Source organism: Vidua macroura, chromosome 7 (genome assembly GCF_024509145.1).
Source record: "Vidua macroura isolate BioBank_ID:100142 chromosome 7, ASM2450914v1, whole genome shotgun sequence".
Taxonomy (NCBI): Eukaryota; Metazoa; Chordata; class Aves; order Passeriformes; family Viduidae; genus Vidua; species Vidua macroura.
Genome location: NC_071577.1, coordinates 33,325,385 through 33,352,173, shown reverse-complemented (window position 1 = coordinate 33,352,173; position 26,789 = coordinate 33,325,385). Strand labels below are relative to the sequence as shown.

Here is a 26,789-nt window from a genome sequence, read left to right as displayed (position 1 = left end):
AGGAAAAATAGTTGAGATGAATAAGCAACAGGTGGGTAATAGTGCAGTGAGTTATGATAGCATGATCATGCTCTTGGCTTTTATTTTTTATTTGGTGTAGCCCTCCCAGTCTATCTCACTTTTTGTGTGGGAACACAAACTGTGTCAGCCCTGTGCTCAGTGCAGATCAGCTGAAGTTTCAGTGTTCCGTCCTGTCTGCCAAAATGACAGAAAGCAGACAAATTAAATATAGCCCTCAAAAAGAGAAAAAGTGGTTTTGAAAATACAGCTGAAACAGAAGGGGTGAAAGGAGCTGCCATGCTTGAAACAGACTTTAAATGTGCACTGGTTTTCCAATAAGTAGACTTTTTTTAGAGGGAGGGGTTGATAGTTTGTAATCTCAGGAGAATTGACCTCAGTCAGCAAAAGGGCAGGTGTAGAAGTGGCATTGAAGAGTGTCTTCCTGTGTCTTGTGCTTGTAGCCACAGTTCAGTTTGTTTATCTGAGTGTTAAATTTGGGTGGATTTTTTTAAAATGTGTGTGTTCATTTTTGCTGGCTAAGACAGAGGGATGAGAAAGGCAGCAAAGTTGTGCTTTTCAGCATCAGCCTGCACAGATTATACAAATGATAAGGACTTCTTTCAAAGCATAAAGAGACAAAATACACAGAAGAGAATGGGGAGATAACATGATGATTGTTGCCTGAGGTTTTAACAACTCAAACTTTTTTTAGGGGTCATCTAAGTACATGTCATACAGCTGGAGCTGGGAAATTGTTTTAATCAGTGACATGGCAATCAGATGCAGCTGAAGTCCTTCCAGTGTTACGTTTGTACCCTGAAATTTGCATTCTTTGCTTAAGCAAACTTGATACCTAGAAAATACGGTAATTGATAGCTAGTAAGGGCAAGTAAATACGTGTGGTTTTAGAAGCTGCTTGTCTAAAGCACTGTCCTTTTAATTGTGCAGTATTTGTACATGATATGAAAAATCTGAAAAGCTCATTTAGTTTAACATAACTGTTAAACCCAGTATTATATATTTCTATAACTGATCACCTTGTCTAGTTTAGTTTCAAGTATGTTGTTGTTTTGTTGGGTAATCTGAAGAACAACACTGTGGACCTTATTGTCAGGAAGTCTTTGTCCATGTTAGTAGTGAATTTGACTTCACTTGGCTGCTGAGAGCCCTTCTCTCTCTTCTTTCCAGAAAAGATAGGCACCAGGTCCATGAGTAATGAGCTATGAAGTAGCACCTGTGTGCTTTTCTGTTTATATCCTTCAAACACTGGCAAATTTTTGATTTTCCTGAAGTCAGTAGATATGCTGTGAATGAGACTTACTTCATACTTGGTGTATCTAAGAATTACATGCATTTTAAACGCAAAAATTAAAAATAGAAAAATGAGATGGAGTTCTTCCCATAAAGTATGTGAGCAACGTACCAAAGAAAGGAAAAGGCTCTTAGTCATTTTTTAATCACAGTAGGCTGCAGTCTTTTGCTCTGTGCCTTTTGGGTATTTGAATTGTTCTTGCTGCCTCTTCTACAGGCGAGCACAGCACTGCCTGCAAGTCATGATTAAAAGCTCTTCCTACGCCACTTTGGAATTTAGCTTGATTAGGTTGACAAGTAGATTTTAACTGTGTCTTTCTGTGTGAATGCACTTTTTTCCTTCAGTGTGACTTGTATAACACTGAATTAGCTCATTTAGGATGGCAGATAATTGCAAGTGTTCAAATTAATGGCTCTTCAGCTGAACTGGAGTAAGTGGCTATGCAACTACTGCACTTCCAAAATGAGAACTTAATTATAGCACTGAAAGGGGCTTACAGAATATTATTTGTATTTTGTGTACCTGAACTTTATTTTATGCAGGTTTGTGTGCCATTTTTCAGTGATACTTGAGTGTCAGTGGTGACCAGCTTCTCCAATATACCCAAGTGTCTTTTGTTGGAACGGTCATGTCTGTTGGTAACCTTTTTCTTGAGTAAATTGGTTATATGATTATGTGGAAAAAAACCACACAATCTTGTTTTCTGCCTCCTTCTATGCCAGGCTAGGTCCCTTTTTTATTTCCCATGCACGGGTTGCAAGAAAGTGATGTGTTTTTAAAATTTCTTTCTTGCTTACTAGGGATGAATTAAAGGTTTTAGGGTTGACTGGAGAAAGATTTCCTGTTCTTGATGGGAACTCAGGATTTCTTGGACACCTCCTGGCAGTCTGGGTTCCCTCTGAGCTGAGAGCCAGGAGGATTGAGGCTGCTCAGGATTTCCAGGGTTTCTTGATGTGGAGTTGCAAGCTGTTCTTTGGAATGAGTCACATACATCTCTGAGAGTTTCTTGGCTATTTGGTCTCTCTAACCAGTGCTGTGAATGAAGGAAGAGTAAATTTAGGCACACAGAACCTCAGAGAAGCAGAGGCTGGCTGGAGTGAGCTTTGCTTTTGGGAAATTCCCTACAAACCCTGCTACTCTAGCTAATCTTCATGCAACACCTCTATGGCTCTTAAGGAGAGCAAAGTGTTTATGGGTTCAGTGTCTTCTGATGCGATAAGGTATGACAGGATTATGTCATTCTGTTTCTCTTCTGGGTTTTGACCTGAGAGTGTAATGAGTGTAAATGAATAGAAGATCATTATAAGCAATAATGTTCAATAGACTGCAAAATCTGAGGTGAGAAATCCAGTGCTATAAAGTCAAGGTAGGGGGAAGTAACAGGCTGTTGTGTGAGCTCTTGAACTTTTTTAATATCTTATACTGTGCCTTGAAATTATTTTTCTTTCCTAATGTTCCAGATATGGGTTATTTCTGCAGGTTTTTCAAAGCCTAGCTTCTGTTTAGTGTAAAGATTTCAACATCATGATATTTTTGCAGTTTATTCTTTAACTGGATATCTTGTCATGACTTTCTGTGGGCTCAAGTCTTCATGAAAATTTTCTTTTTTGGGCTGAATTTTCTCTGCATTGTGTAATCTCAGAAGTAATTTTTCAATATGGAAAGCATGGAAAAAATATTTCCTTGATGGCATTTGGAAAAAATCCTCTTCCAGTGTTTTAAGAGTATCTTTTGCTTGCCAGTGGCTGGAGTGTGGTTAGGGAGGAGGGGAAAATGTCTCATCCTTCACGTGGAAAAAGGAATTGTACTAGGTTAAGAATTGATGTAATACATTTAAAAAACATTTTCAGGGAGACTCTGAAGGCTGATGATGACCTGTGATATCTCTTGGATGATTCTAATACATCATAGTCCATGTTGCAACACTAAATGCTCAGAGTATGCAATATAATTAGGAATAATAGGAGTTCAGGTAGGAGTACATATATTTCTATTGACACACACTTTTTTTTTTTTTTTTTGTAATTCTGTCATAGGAATCATTTTATATCTTGTTTTATTTAGTGCATTCCAGAAGCCATTCAAGATGCATGACGCATTCCAATCCTTCTGTTTCTGCTCCTCTTTTCCCGTGTCTCACTTGTGCTTGATACAGAGGAAAGGGGCAGTGGCATTTCAGGGCAGAGGACAAACCCACTTGCATCCCTGGGCTGGATCTGTAGAGTTAAAGATTAATGAACCTCCTTGTATGAACTGCAGGGCTCCTGCTTGGGGCAGGGTGTGAGGTGAACCTGGGATGGGCAGGTTCCATTCTTGTTCCTTGCTGTGTTTAGTACCTGGCTTGGACTTTCTGCCCAGCAGGTGTGCTGATTGCATGACTCCTAGGGACATTTACTTGTCTAAATTAATTGAAAATACAGTTTTTATGAGTTCAGAAACACTGCACCAGCTCTGAGTAGTAATCCATGCTCTGGATTGTTTTATAGCACATCTAAGAAACTTTGCAGTAGGTCTGTTAGTTCATGCAATTGGAAAGTTTCAACATAATGTCTCAACATTTAGTTTCATCATTGCAGACTTTCTTTGGGACATGCTAAAAGGTTATAACAATTTCAAACTAGCTTAAAAAAAAAAAAAAGAACTTTGAATGCTTGTCCAAAATTAGAAGACTTTAGGGAGACAAGGTTAATTTCAAAGGTAAAATAACTAAAAACGTACTTGGGTTTGTCCCCAAGGAAATTCCAAGTTCTTTTCTGCTCTATGTAAGAAAAGGAATCTCTATTGCTTTAATCTTTAATTTTTGGTTTTGGTCACTGAACTAAAATACATTTAGGTGTACCAGTCTTAACAGAAATCATCCTTAGGTAGATGCTTAAAAATACCAATTGGATTGCAAACTTGTTAGTGCCCATAGCACGATTACTTTAACCATCAAAATGAAGCATCAGTCCTTTCCAAGTGCTACTAGTGATGTATTGGTGGGGTTTTGTTTATTCAGTTACATCCAAAATTGAAAAAAAAATATCATGTTATCCACTGACTTAATGTAGGGTATAACGTGATTCATATTTTTTTCATTTTACTCTGATCATGGGTTTGCATTTTTAAGACTAGATGGAAAAACTCTAGATGAATGTACGGTTTTAATTTTTCTGGGATTTCCTTTTTCTTTTTATTATTCTCTTGTGGTCAGTGCAAATGTTTGCAGCTGTGCACAGGATGTGTTTTGGCATGCTCAGGCTGTAGAGTGCAAGATGCAGACAGGAGGTTGATACTTTAAATGCTATCAATGGATGAATGCAGATTGTAATTCTTATCACCATACCTCTTATCTAGGTTTTAAGTATTAGTATTTTTTTTGTCATGACTTGCCTTAGATACTGAACATTGTTTATCATCTGCAGGAGCTTTCACAATAGAACTGCTTGCATATTTACTGTCAGACTTCAGAATCTCTGTGATCCTGTTAAATGAGACCTGCTTTTTATATTAAACAAGATTTACTGGTATGTTTTTGTCCACAGCTGAGTTTTTTTCTACAAGCCAACTGTTTCTAATCAAAACAATCTTTTATTAGAAGTGTGGTATAACATGATAAATATGTAATCTGGTGCTTTAGTGAATGCCTGCTCTTGATAGAAAACATTTGGTTACCTGCTGAAAGGCTGAAGTGGTCATGGGGCAGATTGGGAATGCTGGGACAATCCCTTGGTGCTTGCTGGGTGCTCCTGCCCTCCATCCCTGCTCTCCCAGGCCAGTCAGTCTCATCCTGCCCCCTGCTCAGGTTGATGGCATTGGGGCCACAGCTCTTGGATCAAAGCTGGAGCTCTCAAGTGCTGAAATTGTGCAAATAGCAAGCACAAAAGCTCATCTTTTTTCTTTTTTTTTCCTTTTTTTTTTTTTTTTAATGTTGAACAACTTTATAGTTTTAGTTCCTTATTACATTTGCTTGAAGAAACTTTCAAGTCAGGCTTTTTCTGCATCATAAGATTTAGATTTCACCTGTTTAATTTCGTCAAGTGCAGGATTTTGTTTACTTGCAGGTTATGTATGTGTTTATTCAATTTATCCTTCCTTGCTTTATCTGTAAATATGTATAATTATTATACATATTTAAAATATGTATAGTTCATTTATTTTCATGTGTTTTTTTTTTTCTTCCTGATAAATGTCTGTGCAGTCATAGAATATTCTGAGTTGGAAAGGACCCACAAGGGTAATTTAGTCCAACTCCTGATGTTCAGCGTATTTTGGGTAAATGATGTAGAAAGTTGCCAAATAAATCTCCCCCTCATAGTAAATAACTTATACTGTTAAGTAATTATTCATGTAAGACTGCCAGACTTTTGGGCATTCTTTCCTCAGTATTTGGAAATACTGCATGGAGTAGGCAGGCTGTGAAAAATGCTCAGAAAGCCTGGAAAAATGACATACAAATTTATTAAAAAGCCTATCAGTATAGGTGAGTGCTGTGTGGGTGTGGTGTAACACAGAGGCACTGTTAAGACACGTGTTAAAATGAATTAGTCTGGAAGTCTCAAAGGAAGCAGTGAGTAGAGAGGGAGCATTTTGCCTTTGCCAACACAAACTACTCTTCTCTCATTATACAAAGGTAATATCCAAAGCCATTTGCTCTTCTTATTTTGAAGAAAATGCAGTCAGAGAAAAGCTTTAACTTTTGTGTTGAAGAATGTACCAGCATTAAATATTAGAAATGGATTTACAAATACAAATTAAATTAACAAAGACTACAAGTGTATGTGGTAGTATCATCTGGATGCCAGAGTTGGGATTTTGTTAGTTGAAAACACTTAAGTATGAGCTGGTTTCAAGTAAATTATAAGCCAGTTTTTTGAAATAAATGCATCTTATCTTCCTCTTTACTTTGAGGAGAACTTTTCCAGAGTCAGCTTATCAGTGTTGTTGGATTTTGGTTGGTTGGTTGATTTTCAAAGATTTGGTGGTAGTAAACAGAAAGCAAAATTGAAAGTTGTTGCTCTTCTACTCCATCCAAATGTTAATAAAGTTAGAAGCAGCACAATGCAGTATCTTCCTCTGTTCTCCAGGCTGGTGTTAAAAATGTCACCTGTAGACCTGTGTTACAATGCATGTGTAATTTATTCTGAGTGCTGTGCAGCACAGGCTGCTTTTGTCCCCGTGTTCCTCTTGGTCATTCTGGTCTGGCTCTGTGCAGCTGTGTCTTTGTGGTTTCCACTCCCCATTTTAGCTGGATTTTACTAGCAAGCAGTACAGTTGTCTGTGCTCTGAGTTGTAGAGGTAGCTGCTGATAAAAAGCAGCACTGGATAAATTTCTACACAAAAATAGAGATGCCTTTAAAGATAAATCAGCCTTTTTTAAAGGTGGTTTTTATCTATTTAAGAAATAAACCTTTGCTAGAAGCACTTCTCTTTCAAGCTGCTTTTAAGCTAATTTATTAAATTGCTCAGCAATCTTATGGTTTGTTTTACTGTGATAGTTTCAGTATGTGGCACAGAAGTATTTGTTGCCAAGGTGAAGGCTCTTGCTTGAGTGGGCTGATATTTTGGGGGGGGAAATACTGTAAAGTAATAGTTTCAAACACACAGTAGTATAATTTATTCTAAGGTCAAGCTTGTAAACTGTGAGATTTGTAACACCTCTGCTACCTAGAGGTATCTACGATTTAAGAAGGTTCTCTTTACCTGACAGTGCTTCTAATCTTGTGATTTTTTTCCATTTATAGGGCAAATTCTTTGATTTCCACTATTGATTACTTAAAACACTTGATCAAAAATGTTTTAGAATTTGACAGAAGCAGCTGCTCTTTAAAAATGCAAACTAGTAATGTGTGAAAGGTAAACTATATTAGCTAAAGATGTAAAATACAAAAAACATGGCTAATTTCAAAATCTTGCTGTCTTATGTTTTATCAAGGACATTTCAAAAGAGATAGTAAACTAATTTATTAATACAAGTCCCATTTTCCTAATGTAATCAGTCCTTCAGGGACTTCTGCTGCTGCTTAACCAGTTTGCACCTGATGCTAGAGCTGGGACCTTTTTAAAGGGGCAAGACAGCTTTCCTCTTTCACTGGAATTTTCTTATCCTTTCTTTTACATTATTTGAAAAGTAAATACTTCCTGGGCTTTTCAGTCCCATCTGGATGGGAGAACAATCCTGATACAAGAAGGATGATAGAAGAAAAGCCACAAATAAACACATAAGGGCTTGTTCAGGCTTTTCAGTCACATGAGGCTCGTGTATGAAGACTAGGAATTCATCCATGTTTGAGAAATGTTCCATTTCTTTTTAAGGCTGCTGTTATCAGAAGACATCAGACAGTAAAAACGTGGTATCTACCTTATAATTCCTGTCTATGTAGAATTTATCCAGTTAAAACAAGAATGGATATTAAGCACTTTTTGATAAAGTCTTTGATGGACAGACCATGTGCAAGGAAGGAGCTGGTATTGAAGACCAGAATCCCTTTCCATTCTGTTTAAAATTTTGAGGTTTTGCCATGAGATTTATTTCATGCCCTTTTGAATATATTACCATGTGCATGGTCTCCACAGTCTGAGCTTTTCTGTAGTGCCTTCTGTACCCTGCTGTACTTAATTACAATTTTTTAAGTTAAGGTAATTTAGCCAGCAATGAATGTGTGTTGAATGATGAGTGTTGCAATAATTTTGCTTTCTGTCTTTGGCCCTTGTTTCCTGGAGCCTTTTTTCCACGTGGTTTCAGTAAAGAAATGCAAAGCATTCCTGTCTCAGGAGAGTTCATAAACACATGGGAAGAGGCTCTCAAGGGAAATGGGAGATTGGCTCCAGACCCATTTGCATGGAAGGGGATATGGAGAAGGGATCTCCTGCTGCCTGAGCAAGTGTGACACCTTGCAAAAAGGCAGTATCAGCTTACATTTAAGAATAAATGCATTTAACTCTGTAAAGTGGATGTTAGACTTCCTTGGAGCATCACCACTTGGATATGTTCTGCATAGGAGTTGAGGTGTGTTTAGGCAGGGAAACCTTGCTGGGCTTCATGTATGGGCTGTAGTACACAGCAAAGCAGAATTTTAGAAGTTACACATGTATGCTATCCAGGCTATGGTGCCTGGGAAACCCATTGCATCTGCAGGGTGAGATACAGGCATAGGATGTGTTGTATTTGGAGTGAGAGCTTGCACAGAAGGACTGTGGCTCAGATGGTGAACAGTAATTCAGAACCATCATGAAGAGAGCAGTTTGAACAACAAGAAAAAAATAGCTCTCTGAACACAATGGCCTTGTTTTTCTAATGATGCCCCTTGAAGGTAAACCAGAAAGAGCACATTTTGGTTTCCTTTAGTTTTGGGTTTTTTACTGCCACTTGCTACTTTTCCCATAGAAATTATTTTTTGTTTGTTTGTTTTTCAAGTTGCTTTGTATCTTTCCAGTGGGACAAGCTTTGCAGGTACATTTTACTTCTGTTTGTATATGCATTTTAAATATGTGACATTTCTGTTAGCCCAGGTCATTAGGAGCAGCTGAGGAATAGGTTGCAACCCAGATTTGCTCTAGGAGTTGGAGATCAGGTGATGCTTGTCCTCAAGTGCTCTTGTCTGCTTGTGCTCAGTTAACTCCTGTCTTTGTGTGGAGCTGTCAGAGAAATGACACTCCCAATTTCTGTTGGACCCTTCAGCTCTATGGTACTTCAGGAGCAGCTGGACAACTGCATTGCCCACAAAGCAGTTGTGCCCCATTCCTCACTTTTGTTGGAATTGCAGTTGTGCATGAACTAGGGTGTATAACTCGGGAGAATGGCATTTGTTGTGGGTAGGAAAGCAGTGGAGCAAAGGCACGTGGTCATAGTTTGTGGTTTGTTGATGGAGGTTCTGGTAATGACATCCTTGTTACAAGTTCTTACCCTCAGCACTGTTTCCTTTTGGCTTTAAAATTGTCTGTGTGACTAATGCACAAGTAACCTCCTAGTGGCATTGCTTTCGTGTCATAGCCTCAGAAACATCCATTCTAGGTGAGAGAGCACATGTAAGAAATCCCATTAGTGCTGCTGAGAACATTGTGGGAAGCCCTTTGGCTGTCCTTCCAGAGAGCTTTTGGGCAGAGAGTGCAGGGCTGCTGTGCCGTTTCAGGATGTGAGTTTCTGAGGGTCATGATTACATGCTGAAGATATTTCTCCACTGATAAGTGAAATAGGGATTAGTAGAGTTAACTCAGAAGGAAACTTCACTAGTTGCTCTCCCAAACCTGTTTGTGCTATGAATGTCCATTACAAAAAGATAATGTTTTATTTATTACATATCTCTGTAGACTAGAAAGTGGTGCTGGCTTAAGTCACTGGGGAATATCAGCACTATATATATATATATGCTGAGAGTGTGGGGACATGCACATATGTAAAGAGAATGTGTGTACTGCTCTTGGATACTTTGTAGCTGATTTTCTGAACTAAAGGCCATGATTATTCAAAAATTTTTTTTGCCTGATTGTTTCTTAGAGGTTTTTTTTCCCCCTTTTTTTTTTTAATGAGTTAATAGGCCTACAGAAACACTTCAGGGAGCTGAACACAGAGAAATAGAGGGAAACACCCGAACAATCAAGGCTTTCACCTTTGGGATTTTGTAAATCAGTTCTGTGTTACAGATTTTAATAGAAATCAGCTTATACCATCACACTCCAGTGTGCAGTGCCTTGTGCTCTTACTGCTGAATGCCCCAAATTCCATCTGGGAAAGCTGAGTCTATGTCACATTAATGGGATGTGCCTACCTGTCTCCATGCAAGTCCCTTCTGCCACTCTTCAATTCTGGGTAGCAAGACCAGGGGTGATTTGTGGAAAATCCAGTGTTGGTACTGCCTTATGATATCTCTACTATCAGGATTCTTTTTCTGTAGCAGCAGTAATTCCTGCTCTGGAGAAGCTGGGGTGTGCCTTGTTCCCCTGTGAATCATTGATTAGTCAGACACACGTTGCTATGTAAGAACTCCTTATGGAAACTGTATACTTGTGGAATCTGGATTGCCTGTAGTATCCTTCTTTTCATGTGATTTAAATATTTACTTCAAGTGATGGTGATAGATCTGATCAGTCTGAATAAAGCCTCGTATCTGCAAAAGTTAATTTGTAAAGAATCCCATGGTGACTAGATTGTGCATTTATTATTTAAGATTTTTATCGACTTTTATTCTGTTTTACCTTAGCTTTTTAGCTTCACCTATCACATTTTTAGACTCCATTTTAACTCAAGGGTATCTCTATAGGCATTTAGTTATGAAAATCAGGTTTAGTGTTTGTAATGTGCTGTGAGCCTGAGGCTCCTAGGGGAGCAGAGGGTCCATCCCTGGCTCATCTGCCAGCAATGCTGGAGTTCCAGGGGTGCAAGGAAGTCTTGTACATGAGAGATGTGAAGTGTTGTGTAGGACACTGCACTGGAGACTTGCTGGTACAATGCTTTAATATTCAGAGATGTCATGCAGGTTTTTTTTCCCTCCTTCATTTTCTTGGAAGCCTAAAAATGCACTACCTTTTTTTTTTTTTTTCCCTGAGTCAGTACACTTCTTCCTGACTAGGCCATAGTATTTTTATGTATGCTGATTTTATGTCTGAATACGCTCTTTTTATGTGAAATGCATCTTTCATGAGATTATTTTTCTTTCAGTCTTGCTGGCTGTGTTTGTGCTGGGCAAACTCCCACCCACAAGCAACTAAGCTGCCAGTTACCTGCAACAGTTCAGCTTTTGCTTTCTTTGAAATACTGAGTTTAATAATCAAACAGTTTTAACTTTTTTAACTGTTAAAAACACTTCTAATCTAGTTGTAGGTTTACGCAGCATTCAGGCTCCAAAGTTCTTGCGTAGCTTTAGCTTTAAAATCTGCATGCCACAGTTCTGGTTTGCAGGGGAGGGTAGAAGGAGTGAGTCAGTATTTGCTGGTTTACTTAGTAATTGTGGCACTAAAAGCCTCTTAAAACACTATAAATACAGTGAACAGTTGTACTCTGCATGATAGGTTAAAGAAGCACCAGTTTGTGGAATTTTTGATAGTTCTTTTAGGAAGTAGATCTTTAAGAAGAAAATCAAACTTCAATGAGCGAAGTCCAAGTTGTGTGTCCTGAGGTGAGGCACATAATAGTGCCTAATGTCTTTATGAGGTGTGAAGTTCTTTCTGATATTTAGTTTCTTTTTCATTATTTGTTATTTTCTGCCTGTGAAGTTTTCTTTGCCAAGAAACATTCCTGATGATTGGTATGAAGTCAAGTTTCTGTGCATGGTTAATCACAACTGTTACACGAGATCGGGTTTACAGCTTTGAAAATACATCCTGCAAAGCGCTTGTGGTGTTAGATGAGGTCCTGTGCTAACCACCTTGTAATTCAGGGAGAAACCCACCTTCCCTCTGAGGATCTGATCTCTTGGCCGGCGCTGATGGGTGCAATTAGTGTCAGTGATGGAAATTGTGTAGGTGTCACTGCTCAGTGCTGTGTGAGAGGCATGGCAGCCAGAGCTGCTGCAGCAGCACTCCTCTCCCAGCCTGGGCAGCCCAGCCTCCTCCTGTGTTACTGCCATGAATTTATGGTTTGTGAGAGTTACTGCTGCCTTACACCTCCTAAGATCTTCCAGCTTTACGTCAGAGTGCTGAAAGCTCTAGAGGTGCTACTACAGCCTTCATGCCTTTGCTGATGGTGCTAATTCAGTGCAGCTGCACTAAAATAAAACGAGAACTTTGTCACGTCTGTGTTTGTTAAAAACATGTGGGTAAGCTCTAACTCTTGAACTAGAGCTGTGCATTTTGGTCTGCATGGTTTAGAATTTGCCTCTGCTGCTTTAGTGACAACATTTCTAGTAGCTGGTTTTGGTATCCTGAGTTTTGAAGTTATTGTTCATGAACACTTTGCTAATTTATTCAGTTTTCTTGCATCGTGATAATGAAGATAATGTATATATCCATGGCACATTTGGAGACTGGGTAATGAAGATAATGTATATATCCATAGCGCATTCTGGAAACTGGGTGAAGGCATGTAGTTAATTTCCACTTCCTTTCTTTACTCTTATTAGACACATTTTGACACTGTTTCCCCTTTGTGAAATGGCATGGCTTTTGCTAGGACTTGGCATTATCAGCTGTTTGTGACATGAGAATGATCAGTCCTGCCTCATGCCTAGCTGACAGTCCTTGGGCAGGGCAGCTTTCCCCCCTATAGTGGAATTACAAAACCACTTTTACCATTAGCATTAGCTGTATGAAAATATTTCTATGGAGATGCTAGCTGCTGAGCAGGGAGGAACAAAAATTATACTCCTAAACATTGATAGATTGAATTACATACTTTGTGTTCCTTAGCAAAATGTTATTAAGTAGAAGTTAGCAGTGATGCTTGCTTGATCTGTGGCTGGGGGCATTGTTTTATACTTTAAAAGAGAGAAATTCTTACTTTGCCATAGCTTTTTTTGTTTATTTTTATAGAAAAGTCAGTGTGATGTACTTCTGATATGGGAAAAGGGGTCTGCTAATTAAAAAATGAGGTATCTTGGTTATTTATGGTGTTAAATATTGCAACCAAATCTTTTTTGCCTCTACAGGTATACAAAGCTCGGATATGCGGGTAATACTGAACCCCAGTTCATTATCCCTTCATGTAAGTATTTGTTACTTGTGTATCAATGCTAAAGTCACTCTTGGACTTTCTGGAATATGCCATTAAAAAACCCCAGCGTTAAAAGAGGATGATTTGACCCCTGAGTGATGACACACAGTAATAATGTGGCTTTTTTGTTTTGCTATGGATACTTAGTTTAGAAAGATACATTCATTAAAAAAGGATACTAATAGTTGAAGCTATTTTTTTTTTGGACATTGAAATAATTTAAAAATCCAGTAGCATGGCTACATTTACCTTTTAGGAGGTTTTTTCCCGTATAGTGATTTATCTGGTAAAACGTTGAATTGATTATAACTGGAATAAATTAGAGTTGTATTATTTAATATCTCTAGAGTTTAAAACGTTCTGCTTGCCTGGAAGTTGTCAGTATTACAGCTATGTTAATTTACTATATTTTGCAAATGTAACAAGAAACCGTGTCAGATTTCCCCCCACGTGTAACAGCTTATTTATTTGCTCCCTGGCTCCTGTACTGTTTCTTCCACTTGAAGAGATAGAGTTCTACTCCAGAGAGTGGAGCTCACTCAGCTTCCCTTAGAAATGCTTCACCTTTTGACCTCCTACACCACTTGGCAGTTCCTCATTGTTCAGCTGTGCCAAAGTAATCATGGATTACATCCTGGTGAAAAGGAATAATTAGCACACCCAGTTTTCCTTGCAAATACAACAGGAAGAGAGCTGGAACTAATACTACTTCAGCACAGTCACTGTGAAATAAACTTGGAAGTTCAGGCTCTATGTTGATTTTTTTCAAGGAAATGTGCTTCAAAAAGAAATTTTCATGGAAAGATAAGGCTAATTGACTTACATGAAAACAGGAGGATGCATTCAGAGAATCCCTTCTGTATCTTCTATTTTGGCTTCTAATAGATATTTCTTTGATTATTTGGTTTTCCAAAGTAAATATATTACATTTATTTCAGTGTCATATAAAATACTCTACAGTTTTGCTTTTCACACAAAAGCTAGTTTAAGATTAGATATTAAAAGTTTCTAAACATTCAAAAAAATGCTTGCAGTGCTCTTTAAACTTTGTAGCACTTGTTAAAATGTAAATGGGCAAGTGGTTATTTAATTTCAGAAACATAGTGTTTACATACTTTTTATGCATCTTTAGATTTGCTTATTTAATTTGAAGATCACTTTCTTGTTCCAAAAAAGAAGAAATATGATATTTTAAACACTGTGAATGAAATGACCTGTCAGATCATTAAGCAGAGAAATTTTTCCAACAGGGATGCTATTAAAGTAGAAGAGAAGGAGGGGAAATGAGATTTTTTGACAGCCTTTTGATGCAGTGTGGTGTATGGAAAAAAGGATGCTCACTCTAGATGCTTCTACAGCTGAAACTACCCTTGACTGCAATTCTCTCAATAAAAAAGTGTGCATTTGTGCTGCAGTCCAAGCTAGATAATTACAGTAATGGCATGAGTTTGTGCTAATCTTCTGCCTGGAATGAAATAACATAGCTCTGGGTTAATCCACAATAGAGAAACAAAAATAGAGTACAACAGTACCTAGTTTCAAAGTAAAATGTTACAAAAAAGCACTTTGGTGTCTATATTTTTCTTTATTATTCCCTGTGGAAAAATGGTTTGGTTTCTCCTTTGGTTTCTCCAGCAGTGGCATTTTATCAGCTTGATTCTCTAAAATTAATGTTTGTTGTTAAACAGGTCTGAGCAGCATTCCTTGTGCCTTGTTCACATGTAGCTTATCTTATTCACTCCTGCTCTTAACAAATTTTTATCTCCTTATGAGGTGTACTTGATTTTATTCTGAATATGCTTCTGTAGAGATGATAAATGCTTACTGAAAAGTGAAGTAAGTGAGAATATATTGGGCCAATTTTTTGATGCGGTTTGGGTTCACTATTTTCTTCCCTAGCTGCTTTTTAGATCTTAGATCATTAATTTTGTTTGATTTTTACTCACTTGAGCGGGTTTTTCCTGCTGTTTGTTAAAACGGGAGTCACCTTCTTTCCATTACTCATTTCATTTTTCAGTTTTCAGTTTATCTGTGGTAGCTGATGGCTTTTTCTTTACTTCTAAAAGAAAAAACTGGCTTGAGTAGTGTCAGCACAAAAATTGATTCAATGCAAGGATTTTTTTTCCCCTAAAAGCTCTTAATTCTTGTGCCAAGCAAACCAAAGGCAACTGCTCCAAGTATTGCTGGGGTGCTGCCCATCCTCAGCAGCTGAGGTTTCAGCAAGATATATTTTCTTGTTTGTATTTTCAGGATATGATTCTTGCTTCAGGTTGTTTGCTCCTAAGTTCTGCCTTTCAAACACAGGGCTGAACAAGCTGGCCTTGAGGGCAGCAAAATATTTGAGACCTCCCATCTTGTTTTAGGCTTGTAACAGGGTGAAACCTGTTGGGTTTGAAAGATTATACAGGTATAATCCTGTAGCAAGTGGTAGATTTTATTTGGAAGTTCTTGAGGATAAGACACATCTGGACAGAATAATTCCCCCAGATGTGTGAGTTCTGTAACAATGACCTGAAAATATTTGTCAAGGTTCCTCTCTTCACTTGCAGCAAGCACCTGTCTTGCAACATTTCCTTCCCTGTGATTTTAGCTTCTGCTTCCCATCTACCCCCCTTCTGTTTGGCTTCCCCCAGCCTTCTGCTTCCTCTCTGCTCTCCTGTAAGCAGCTACAGAAGTTGCAGTATGATTCAGTTTTCTTCCTGAAGAGCTCAAAATAATGACTTCTGCTCCATCCTGTTCTGTCTTTCACAACACTCAGCTTCTTGGTTCCTCTGGCTCTGCCTGGGTTGCTCAGTGTGGGAAGGGAGGAGGATGAGGAAGATTTGTGAGCTCGGGGTGCTCTACCCCTTGGCCAGCTGCTGATTTCCAGGTCCTGTAGCTGTGCTGCCCTGGCTGCTGCTGGGCTTGAGACTGCAGCTGTTTTCATAACGTTTTTTAATCTTAGTTGTGAGCAAGCATAGCTTCTTGCTGAAGGTGACAACTAGAAAAATACTTCTGCTATGGAAAGAGCTTTTGGAGCACAGCCTTAGAACAGTTGAGGCTGATTTAATGCTGCTTAGATACGTGAATTTCCTCATCTACGTAAAGGGTTCTGTTTAAAGGCAATTAGTAAGATCTGAAAAAATACCAGCAGGTATTGCTGGTGCTGCAGTCCTGATGGCTGGGGAGTGATTATTTAAAAAAAAATAACAACACTTATAATACTTAGAATTGTTATTATTGGAGTGTTCAGAAAATTGTTGAATAAATGAGATCTGTAGGGATATCCTATTTTAGTGTTTCTGAGTATATTTTATTTTTCTGATTGCATGTTGGGTGTCTAACAATTAAATTTGAATTTAAGTCTGTTACTGTGTTACTTTTTAAGTCCTTACCATGATTACCCATGTTTGGAAGTCAAATTATCTGTGTTTTCTGTAGCTTTTCTTTACACTTGAAACAAAGGATGACTGTGGATCAGTGTGTCTGTTTTTCCATTGTAGGTTTGCTTTTTTGGTGCAGGATATATGACCTACAATAATGTCTGTGTTCTCTGTTGAAGGTATTGCTATCAAAGAGTCTGCAAAAGTGGTGGATCAAGCACAAAGGAGGGTTTTGAAAGGTGTGGATGATCTAGACTTCTTCATTGGGGACGAAGCAATAGAAAAACCAACTTATGCAACCAAGGTATTAAGAATTTTAAAAAACATTTTTCAATACTGTTTAGCAAGCATCATGTGTACAGTAAATATAACGTTAAGAGTGCTTTTTGGATAACTTAAATCTTATTAACTCTGGTTAAATAGAAAATAAGCTTTGTTATTAGTTTTGTTCACCTTGGGAGGCCTGTGGGAATTTGCAAAGCACTGTGAATATATACATTACATATATATAGAATTTCTTCATAAGTGAAAGGAGGCTGAGAGGGTGTTAAGTGGAAATGCCACATTCTCTTGTTCCTTGGCAACTTCTATCAGCAGCATCAGAGTGAGACCTGGGCTGAGGGAACTTTTGGTTTATCCCAGTGCCACCATTCTGCTGTTCTGAGAAGAAGGCAATGTGTTGTCTCTGCTACTCAAGGTTGGAATCAGAATTTTCAATAGCTGTCACATAGGAATAGGGGAAGCCTAAATCGAAGTTTCTTGCCTGTGTAGATCGTACACTTTTAATGCCGTTGCAAACAGATTTTTTTGTTTAGTTTTGGGGTTTTTTGTTTCTTTTTTTTTCTTTTTGTTTCCAATTATAATTAGATATTTTTCTCCAACAGTGGCCTATCCGCCATGGTATAGTTGAAGACTGGGACTTGATGGAGAGGTTTATGGAGCAAGTAATCTTTAAGTATTTAAGGGCAGAACCTGAGGACCATTATTTTCTTTTGGTAGGTAAATTTATGTCCTGCTTAAGAAGTTACGTATGATGAAGGATAATATGTTGATTTATGTAAATTCTTAAATATAAATATTTGTATTTTGAAAGCAAAAGTAAATAAATTACCTGGAACTTTCTTGACCTGCCTTAAGCCATCCAGGTTCTTTAATTTTCTAAAAATGTCAGTGTGTATGAACAGCAAACATTTTTCTGTTCTCTTCTCATTTCCCTCCAAATTGTCTGAGTCATCACCTTCTTATTTTCTTTCTCCACTGAGTTCAATAATCTCAAGTTTGTATGTTTGAGATAAAAACAATACTTGTATTTTGACTTTACATAATTGCAATTATTTTGTTTTTACAGTAAAATGCCATCTGGATGAAGTATCTAGAGAGTAAATTTCTGTCTTTTTATTTTCTGTGAAACTGGAAGGGTTGATTGTCATATTTGGGCTGATTAGATATCAATTAAGGTTAATGTTATTCTGAAACATCTGCTATTTCTTAGTATTTTATTTAGGGTCATTGAAATAGGCAGTTTGGTTTAGTGTGATATTTATAGACCAAGTTTGGAATTAGAGGTGTTGGCCATGCCTGTTTAAATGCCTTCATCTTCTTGAAGCAATAATTAGGTCCAGTTGCTCAAGGCTGTGTCCAGCCAAGCTGTGCATATCTCCAAGGATCAAAATGCCATTACAACCCTGGGCCCCTTTTCCGAACTTGACCCCCTTTAAGTTACCTTTTTTCCTCCTAATACCTACTTAGGATTTCCCAAGTGGAGTTTTGTGTCCCTTGCCCCTTGTCCCAACACCTTAGTGAAGAATCTGACTCCCTCCTCTTTTACACAGTTGCTGCAGTGGAAGAATGATGTTTTCTTTTCTCAAGTATTCCGTAGCACTATCCAAAATGCGCCTTCAGAGTAAAGCCTTGAGTATGTTTTATATTTCAATGAAAGCTATAGCACACTATTATGGTATGTTTTATGTTGTTCAGCTTCTCTCACTGGAGTACATTCCTGTAGCTGAGCATATCAACTTGTGTTACAATGGCTGCCTTCTGAAGGAAAACAGCTCTTTTCACCAAGAAATCTAAAGAATGTCATTCTTTAAATGTGCTAAACTGCATCCTTTGACATATTTTGATAGTCCTTGATTCTTTCAAGTGAAATCAAAAGTTGTAATGAGCTAGCCAGCCCACAAAGGGGGTCTTGGATGTAAATTCTTAAGTAGTAACTGATGTAATTTTTATTGCACTTTTGTTTTTCTTTCTTTTAATGTAATTTGCATAAATTCTTAAAAGCATCCTTTGTCCATTACTATTTTTACATGCTATTGTTGTTGAATGACTCATCTTAACTTAGGAGTTGGTGGTTCTTTTTTTTAAAGTCAAATGTTTGGTTTGAATGTAAGTAAAACTTTTTTTTTGTCTCACAGACTGAGCCTCCATTAAATACTCCAGAAAATAGAGAATATACTGCTGAAATCATGTTCGAGTCTTTCAACGTTCCAGGGCTATATATTGCTGTTCAGGTAAGGGGAGGACTGTTGAAAGTCACAACTGCAGTATTTTTCCTTGGGCTAAAATTAATTTCACAGTGAAAAAACTGTGTAAGTAGTGTTTGGGATATGTTTATGTCCTCCTGGTTGGCAGTTCCAGCACTGCATGTTTGACATGCTTTGATTCTGTGGGTGGTTACTGGATACTGTTCCTCTGTTACCTCTACAGGCTTCTGAGCAGTAGAGTATGATATCTGTTGCATCATAAGTAATTAAAAAAGCCACACCACATCATAATAATTTTATTAATCCAAGAACTGAATCCCTTTCAGTATGAAGTAACGAAAAACTATGTTTGAGCATGGCTGAGAAAATATCAGGCAAGTGTCAAAAATTACGTTTTGCAGCCTCTTTTTTCCTAAGCTGTTGTATAGACATATATAATATTATTAAATCAGTTTCCGTGCTGTAAATTACCATGGGGGTGTCAGGCTGTCCTTGGGAGGAGTGGTGGAAAGTGAGGTCTGCAGGCAGATGTTTTGCCAATATTTGATTCTAGTGTGTTTTTTTCCCAAGGCTGTCCTTGCCTTAGCTGCATCTTGGACATCAAGACAAGTAGGAGAGCGAACACTGACTGGCACAGTTATAGACAGTGGAGATGGTGTCACTCATGTTATTCCTGTGGTAAGTGTGCCTCAAAGCTACACAGCAGCTTCAGTGAGAATTACTTCCTCCAAGTTCTCTGAAGCGTACACCTACATACACTGAAGTATAGACAGGAGTCTTCAAAAACAGATAATTCCCAGGGCTGTGGGTGTCAGTTTTGATTCATTTTGTAGTGCAGAAACTCTTGAAGAAGTTCTGTAACCCTGAGTTTGGCAGGGCTAATTGTTTTTTAGTGACTTACCTTAAAAGGTGAATTGCCAAGGCCATGCTAAGTGATGAGTGAAATTGCTTTAGCACATTTCCATTTTGGCTTGCTGGTAAGAGTGAATAGGCTTCTTTACAGTAGTCAGTACAAAACGTTTGACTTATTTTCATTTAGCTCAGTCCATTTATATAAAAAATAGAAATTATACAAAGTATTAGATGGCAGATGTAGTATTGTTTATAGTTTTTCTTCATCTGTTCCCAGTATTTAGTAGTGTTTCAGCATGCAAGAAAAGGGGAAGTTCCTGCTTAACTGGAAGAAAACAACCCCTAGGGTTGGTTAGTGTTGAGTATCTGTTCCAATACATCAAGTTGCTAAAGCAGAAACTTGGATGATTGTGTGATGTTTTATTAAAAAATGAACACCTAGAGCTGCAGTAATTTTCCTTACTGTCAAATTATTGCCCATCTTTCCTGGGGGACCTAACTTCATGGCTATGTACCAGCTATATTTGTATTTTCAAAATGAAATTAGATTACAATTTTTAAGACAAAAATCTGTACAAAGCTTTATCATGCTACAGTAATATCAATTTTTAAAAAAATAATAGCATTGGTGGTGGTCAAACATGCATGGTCATGTAACAATTTCTTATTAATTTTGGTGGAATATAGTGGCTAAATCTTTGTTTATACTGTTCATCCAAGTTTTTGTCTTTTTAATAAGACTTAGGAAACAATTGACACCTCAGACCTTCTATAGGTAAACTTTTAAAATTTTACTTAGTAGTTCAAAATTACTGTTTAAAAGAGTTGAACTTTTCCTGATTTGTGGATTAGGGTTTTTTTAGTTGAAATAAGAGTAGGTAATCTGTATAATTTGAAGCATTAACCTCTTTTGCAGAATGTAATTTACTTCTGAAATTTAAAACATGCTGAACAAATTGTCAGCAATGTTCTACCATTTCTGTTATAAAACAGATAAAAAGGAATTAACAAATGATTATCTCTGTAGTGAAGTAGTGGTAGATTTTTTATGACGTTGTTTTCTGCGTTAGTAAGACGCTTTTGTAGGAACTTGAGGTGTGTGTATATAGGAAAACTTAAGCATTTTATGAGTGTGATATCTGGCTTCCTTTGTTTGGATTTAGCAGGTCTGGTTGAGGTTTAGGTTTAGGGTTGAAGGCCAACCTTGCACACTTGGTTTCTTTGTTTAGACCAGATGTTTTTAATGCATTGATACTGTTCCCCAGGATGAGTGTGACTTGTAAGGGTAGGTTGATGGATGAGGATGGGCCAGTCTGGTGTTCTGAGCAGTCTCAATTAATGTGCTGAAATGATGCATTTTCTCCCTGCTTTCAGAAAATTAATTTTGGTTCATGTGGATTCTAATGTCTTACATCAGTGGCTGTGACTGCAGGGCCACATCAGTTATTCTAAAATAATATTTCACCAAAAAAGCTTCCTTGACCTTTTTGGTAAGAGTAACCTCATTTTGAAGAGAAAATAAAGGCCAAGGAATAGTGAGTATAGTGATTTGTCTGCCTTATGTACTAGTGACCTTTCTGTTCCTTCTAACCTTGTCAGAATTATGAACCAATGCCATGCAAAGTAAAGTAAGGCTGTACTGTGAAGAATTGGACTTGTGGTAATTAAATGAGCCAGTCTTAAAGGGCTTTAGCCTCAGAATCACAGGTAGTGGGTAGGAGTTTAGACTCCATGTCTTTCTCTCTCCCTTTGAGCTTTGATGAAAGTAGTTCTTATCAGTACCTTTTTCCCCATTAATTTTGTGTACAGGCTGAAGGATATGTGATTGGCAGCTGTATCAAACACATTCCAATTGCTGGCAGAGATATCACATACTTCATTCAGCAGTTGCTGAGGGAGAGAGAAGTAGGAATTCCTCCTGAACAATCCTTGGAAACAGCTAAAGCAGTGAAGGTAATGTGAACATTGCAGATCTTAAAGTTATTTTATATCACAACTTGGTATCTTGTTTTAAAGTACAAGAATATCTGAAAGTAATTGTACTTCTGAGTAATGGGGCTCTGATTCTAAGTAATATAAAAATCTCTTAATATTGTAATAACATGAAATAGCTTAAGCTCAAGATTTACAGTTGGGTTATTCCAGTTCAGTCTGGCCTGGAATTTCACTCTTCACCTGTTGTCTCCCCTTTCTCTTCTCCTCCATTATCATTATTGTTGTTATTATCCTGTTGCTATTATTATTGTAATGTTCTGTAGGAAATACTGTTGGCTGGATGTGTCATATAAAGAGCTGTAATTGCTCTTACATTCTTTCTGAATATTAATGTGTTCTTTTTTTGTAATACACATTACATAGAGAACAAAGCTATTCTGAAAGACATTCAGCTTAAAGTGCACTTCAATTTTGTTTCTCTGGCAGTTCTTCAATGTATTTCAGAATTAATTTCTCACAATCTTCAAAGTTTAGAGGAAAAGCAGAAGAAAAGTAATTTAGCTCAGCCAGAGCCTGCAGTGCTGCACAGAAATAATCTGTAGTAGCAGAGCCATTATCTACCTGTGTACAGTAAATGGCAGTTCAGCTGTTTTGAGGCCTGTTCTTTATCTGCCAATTGAATACTTACTCTTAAAAGTTTAAATTACTACATTTTTGAAATTTACCAGTTTTCTATATTTTAGATAGTTCTAACTGTATCTATTCCATTTTCAGGAGCGCTTTAGTTATGTTTGCCCTGATTTAGTAAAAGAATTTAACAAGTATGACACAGATGGTACAAAGTGGATTAAACAATATACTGGAATTAATGCTATCTCAAAGAAAGAATTTACCATTGATGTTGGTTATGAGAGATTCCTGGGGCCAGAGATTTTCTTCCATCCTGAGGTAAGTTGATTTGAATTGTCTATACTTCATTTTAGATGTGTTTTAGGTGATAGCAGAGAAATCCTATTTGCAAAATCGTAAAGAAGTGCTTATCTTTACTTACATTTCTTCTTATTTATAAATACATATAATAAATACAATATTGTTGCTTTGATTCTTGATTGCTACTAATCTTTATAGAAATCCAGGTTGATACAAAAAGCACTTATAAATGGCAGCAAAAATATTTAACAAATGTTTCCATTATTAATTTTCATGACATCTCTAGTATGATAGAATGGTTCTTTCCTTTTTTTCCTCTTGACCTCTTTGCAATACATGGTCCTCCACAGTGACTTGATTTTATTCCTGATTGCAGTTTGCTAATCCTGACTTCACGCAACCAATCTCAGAAGTAGTAGATGAAGTTATTCAGAATTGTCCCATTGATGTTAGGCGTCCTCTATATAAGGTCAGTAGCTATAATATATTTTTTTTTTAATATACAGATATTAGAGAAATTGTGATTTTTGTCAAGGTACATATTTGAAACTCTTAAAAACCAATACCAAATGAGCAAAACTAACCATTTTCCTAGAAATTAATCTGATATGCAGAAGGGTTTCTTGTTCATGTAGACATTTTCAGAATGTGCTTTTTCATTAGGGACACAAAAAACTGAGCAAAAGTGGTGAGATGTAATAAGATATAAATGGATTTTAAAGCACAGACAGTTTTGATGTGACAAGCTCTTGGTGAGTTCATGTCGTGTCATGCTTGTATGCTAGATGATTTACAGTAAAAGCATACCTGCTAACTGTAGCTTTTAAAACTGTATTTAGATATTTAGGAACTGTGTAATGTGGAGACTTGCATTTTCAGATGTGGTTAACAAATTTTGTTATTCAAAACAGAATATTGTCCTCTCTGGAGGCTCAACCATGTTCAGGGACTTCGGTCGCCGTTTACAGCGAGACTTGAAAAGGACTGTTGATGCCAGGCTGAAACTTAGTGAAGAACTTAGTGGTGGCAGACTGAAGGTTGGTTTGTGCAGCTCTTACACCTAACAAGCATCTGTTACCTGGAAAATGTGCAAATAACATCTTGCAATGATTGTGGTCTTTGTTGAAATGTCTTTATCTTATTTGAAGCTCTTATAGAGGCTTTTCAGAGAGTCATCCATTACACTGATCACACACCAGCAGCTGGCCACTCCAGCTGTCTTTGTGCTTGGTGTTTATTGATCAGTTATAGCTCATTGTGCTCAGTCTCTTGAGCTTGAAGATAAGAGAAATGAATCAAGCTCATTGTTGAGCCACCAGGAGAGTCAGGAGCACATGTCCTGTGAGGAGTGAGGGAGCCTTGATTAGAGAAGGGAAGGCTTTGGGACTCGTGATAGCACCTCAGTACATATGGGGAGTTCACTGATTTTCAGGTTCAGCTGGATAAAACCCTAAATATCTTCCTCTGGCTTTACAGCTTACCTGCCTAGAGGCAAGGAGCAGGAGGCCAGTCCAGAGATACGATGCGGTCCCTTCCCACCTCAATTATCTTACGATCCTACGAGGGCCTCCATGTTTTTACTAAACTGCATCATCCTTAACTTATGCTCTTTCCACTGCAGACCTCTGACCTAACTGTTGCATCTTTCTCTGTTGTCTCTGCATAAATAAAGGACCAGCAGAGAAAAAAAAAAAAAGTGGGTTCTTTTCCTTTTAAAGCAGAATTTATTTTCCTCATTTATATTTTAGAAGCAATAATCTAGCTAGGAGAGCTCAGGCAATCCTTTAAAGCCCCAGCAGAGCTTTATAATATGCCATGTAGACAACTCATACACAGTTCTCTGGCCCACAAGCATCACTTAGTCTGTGTTTTCTTCACTAGTCTTGTACCACTTAGTAAAGAAGCAGAATCTGAGTAAGGAAATTGGATGTGATTCTTCTTCTATTCTACGTGCGAGGCATGGCAAAGAATCACTGGCTGGAGTTTTGCAAATGTGTTACAGAACATTTTTAGATACTGTTTCAAATTTCAGCAGGTTGAGCTGGAAAATAATTCTGAAACTGTTACATACACTGCAGTTTTGAGTGGCACAAGTAAGGAATAGGTTGTGTGCCTATGGAGGGAAAGGGAATGCCTGACTGGAATGAGTGCTATAGTTCAGAAAAGCATGACTGACTGTATTGATCCTGGATAAACTTTCAATCTGCAACTGATGCTTTGTTAGAATAATCACATGAAACTTGAAAATTAGCTTCCTAAAATGTGTTTTTTGAAAAGTTTATGCTTATAAATGCATAAATGAATAGTCCATCAAGAAATTAATCAGAACATAGTGTGAAAAAATGGGTGTGAAGTATCTCTGTCTGATAAAGCAGGTTACTTATCTATAAACAGGAGCTGTTTCTTACTTTTCGTTGTACAAGGGCAAGTCTGATGCCATAAATGTAAATTTACATGCACAGCATTTATGAAAATACTAATTTATGAAAAGTAAGCTTGGAATCCACACTCCTTTAAAACTAGATCTGGTTTTTACCAGCAGAAGTGACTTTTAATGTGTTGCTTTTCTCTCCTTTTTCTGCAGCCGAAGCCCATTGATGTCCAAGTCATTACACACCATATGCAGAGATATGCAGTCTGGTTTGGAGGATCAATGCTGGCTTCCACAGTGAGTTTAGCTGTAAAGCTGAGCATGTTTGGGTCATTCTGACTCTGCTTTTGGAACTCTCATCTCACCTTCATTGTATATTAAATGTGATTGGGGAATTTCTGATAGACCTCAGGTGGTAAATGTACCTTCCCCTGGTTTTGCATTAGACTTTAAAGACTTGGAAGAGCAAAAGAAAGCTGAACTAAGGCTTTGTGTGAGTTGTTAAATAGTGCATATTATTTTTGTGGCAGAATATATTCTTTGCATTGATATTTAGCCACACATCTGTAAGTTAATTTTAGGATTTCTCTGCTATCTTTGTTTTTTTCCACTGGCTACATAAAAGTTAATATTGTTAAAATAACATGTCTGTACCATACACTAATGGTTTTTTCCTTCCCTTTACAGCCTGAATTCTACCAAGTATGCCATACCAAAAAAGATTATGAAGAGATTGGCCCTAGCATCTGTCGTCACAACCCTGTGTTTGGAGTCATGTCTTAAAGCTGACCCTGCTGGGGTCAGGGATGGGGAAGAGGGGAGGAGGAAGAGTCTTTCTGATTACTTGTTTGTCTGATGGCTGGTATTAAGATAACAAACATGACTTGACAATAAGAAAAAGACCAAACACAAATAAGCAGGATCATTTTAATAAGTGTCTCAACATGCGGATGTAGTGGAAAGCCAAAATGATCACGTTTTTTCTTTAGATTGATTATTTGAACCTGTGCGTAACAAAACAAAAAAAGTGGATTTTAGTTCTTTCTGTGCCCTGATATTTTGTATATTAATGAACTATCCAAGATTTGATGGGATTTGATGGTGTGTAGATAGTCAGCTCTCTAATGCTTCCATTGTACCCCTTCATGGGTGCAATACAGGAGCTTGTTTATATTTCATACTTTTTTATACTTTGAGGAAAAATATGAATAAAAGAAACTGTAATATTTGAGGAAAAAAATTTACCAGTGACCAACTTGAAAGTAAATTAAAAAAAAAGAAAAAAAGTCATGACTCATGCAACTAGCTCTTGCAAATCATGACCAGTCTAAATCCTGGGTTCCATACAATGCGAGTGCTTTTGGAACTAAGAAGCTACTATCTTGGATTAACCAATGCCTGCTAGTGCTTTCTGATTACTTGGTGCATTTTCATACTATCTCTTGCTTTAAAAAAAAAAAAGTAAAGATGAGACTGTTGGACCAGTATTGCAGTTCTGTAGTGTCATTTCTAATTAAACCAAATAATCAGGTTATCAAAATTTGGTGTATTTAAAGCCTAACACCATTCCAATAAAGGCACAAAATTTCTTTTTATGTTGGTGTCAGACTTGTTAATCTCATAACATGGGAAGTTCTGAGCATGGGTCCCTACATATCCGCTGTGGCTTTTGAGGAGTGAGGTTGGTCTGTGAGGTAGAGATGTAATGTGCTTTGTGTAACTCAAGTGTGAGCATTTTAGAACTGCAGTTTGTGTGTTCAGCTAGCTAGCACTTACCTAGAGAAGCCTGACAGCTCCTCCACTGTTGGGTTTGTTCATCTACTTTGTCTGTAACTTTTTTTTCCCCCCACTTTCTTGCAGGTGGTGCTATTCAGGAGTCAGCACTGCGTTTTCAATCTCTGTGGTTTTTCTGCAA

General features: G+C 37.5%; 1 protein-coding gene across 1 annotated transcript in view; it reads left to right on the top strand.

Annotated features, from left to right (window-relative positions):
- The window catches only part of ACTR3 (actin related protein 3), a 28,695-nt gene extending 2,226 nt beyond the window's left edge, over positions 1-26,469 (top strand). The window contains exons 2-12 of the mRNA XM_053982748.1: positions 12,874-12,929; positions 16,480-16,604; positions 17,185-17,295; positions 18,718-18,813; positions 19,357-19,464; positions 21,448-21,591; positions 22,348-22,521; positions 22,880-22,972; positions 23,415-23,540; positions 25,088-25,171; positions 25,562-26,469. Of these exons, the coding sequence (XP_053838723.1) occupies positions 12,874-12,929; positions 16,480-16,604; positions 17,185-17,295; positions 18,718-18,813; positions 19,357-19,464; positions 21,448-21,591; positions 22,348-22,521; positions 22,880-22,972; positions 23,415-23,540; positions 25,088-25,171; positions 25,562-25,657 (1,213 nt within the window). The 3' untranslated portion in view covers positions 25,658-26,469. The remainder of the gene's footprint in view (positions 1-12,873; positions 12,930-16,479; positions 16,605-17,184; positions 17,296-18,717; positions 18,814-19,356; positions 19,465-21,447; positions 21,592-22,347; positions 22,522-22,879; positions 22,973-23,414; positions 23,541-25,087; positions 25,172-25,561) is intronic.
- The last annotated feature ends 320 nt before the right edge of the window (positions 26,470-26,789 follow it).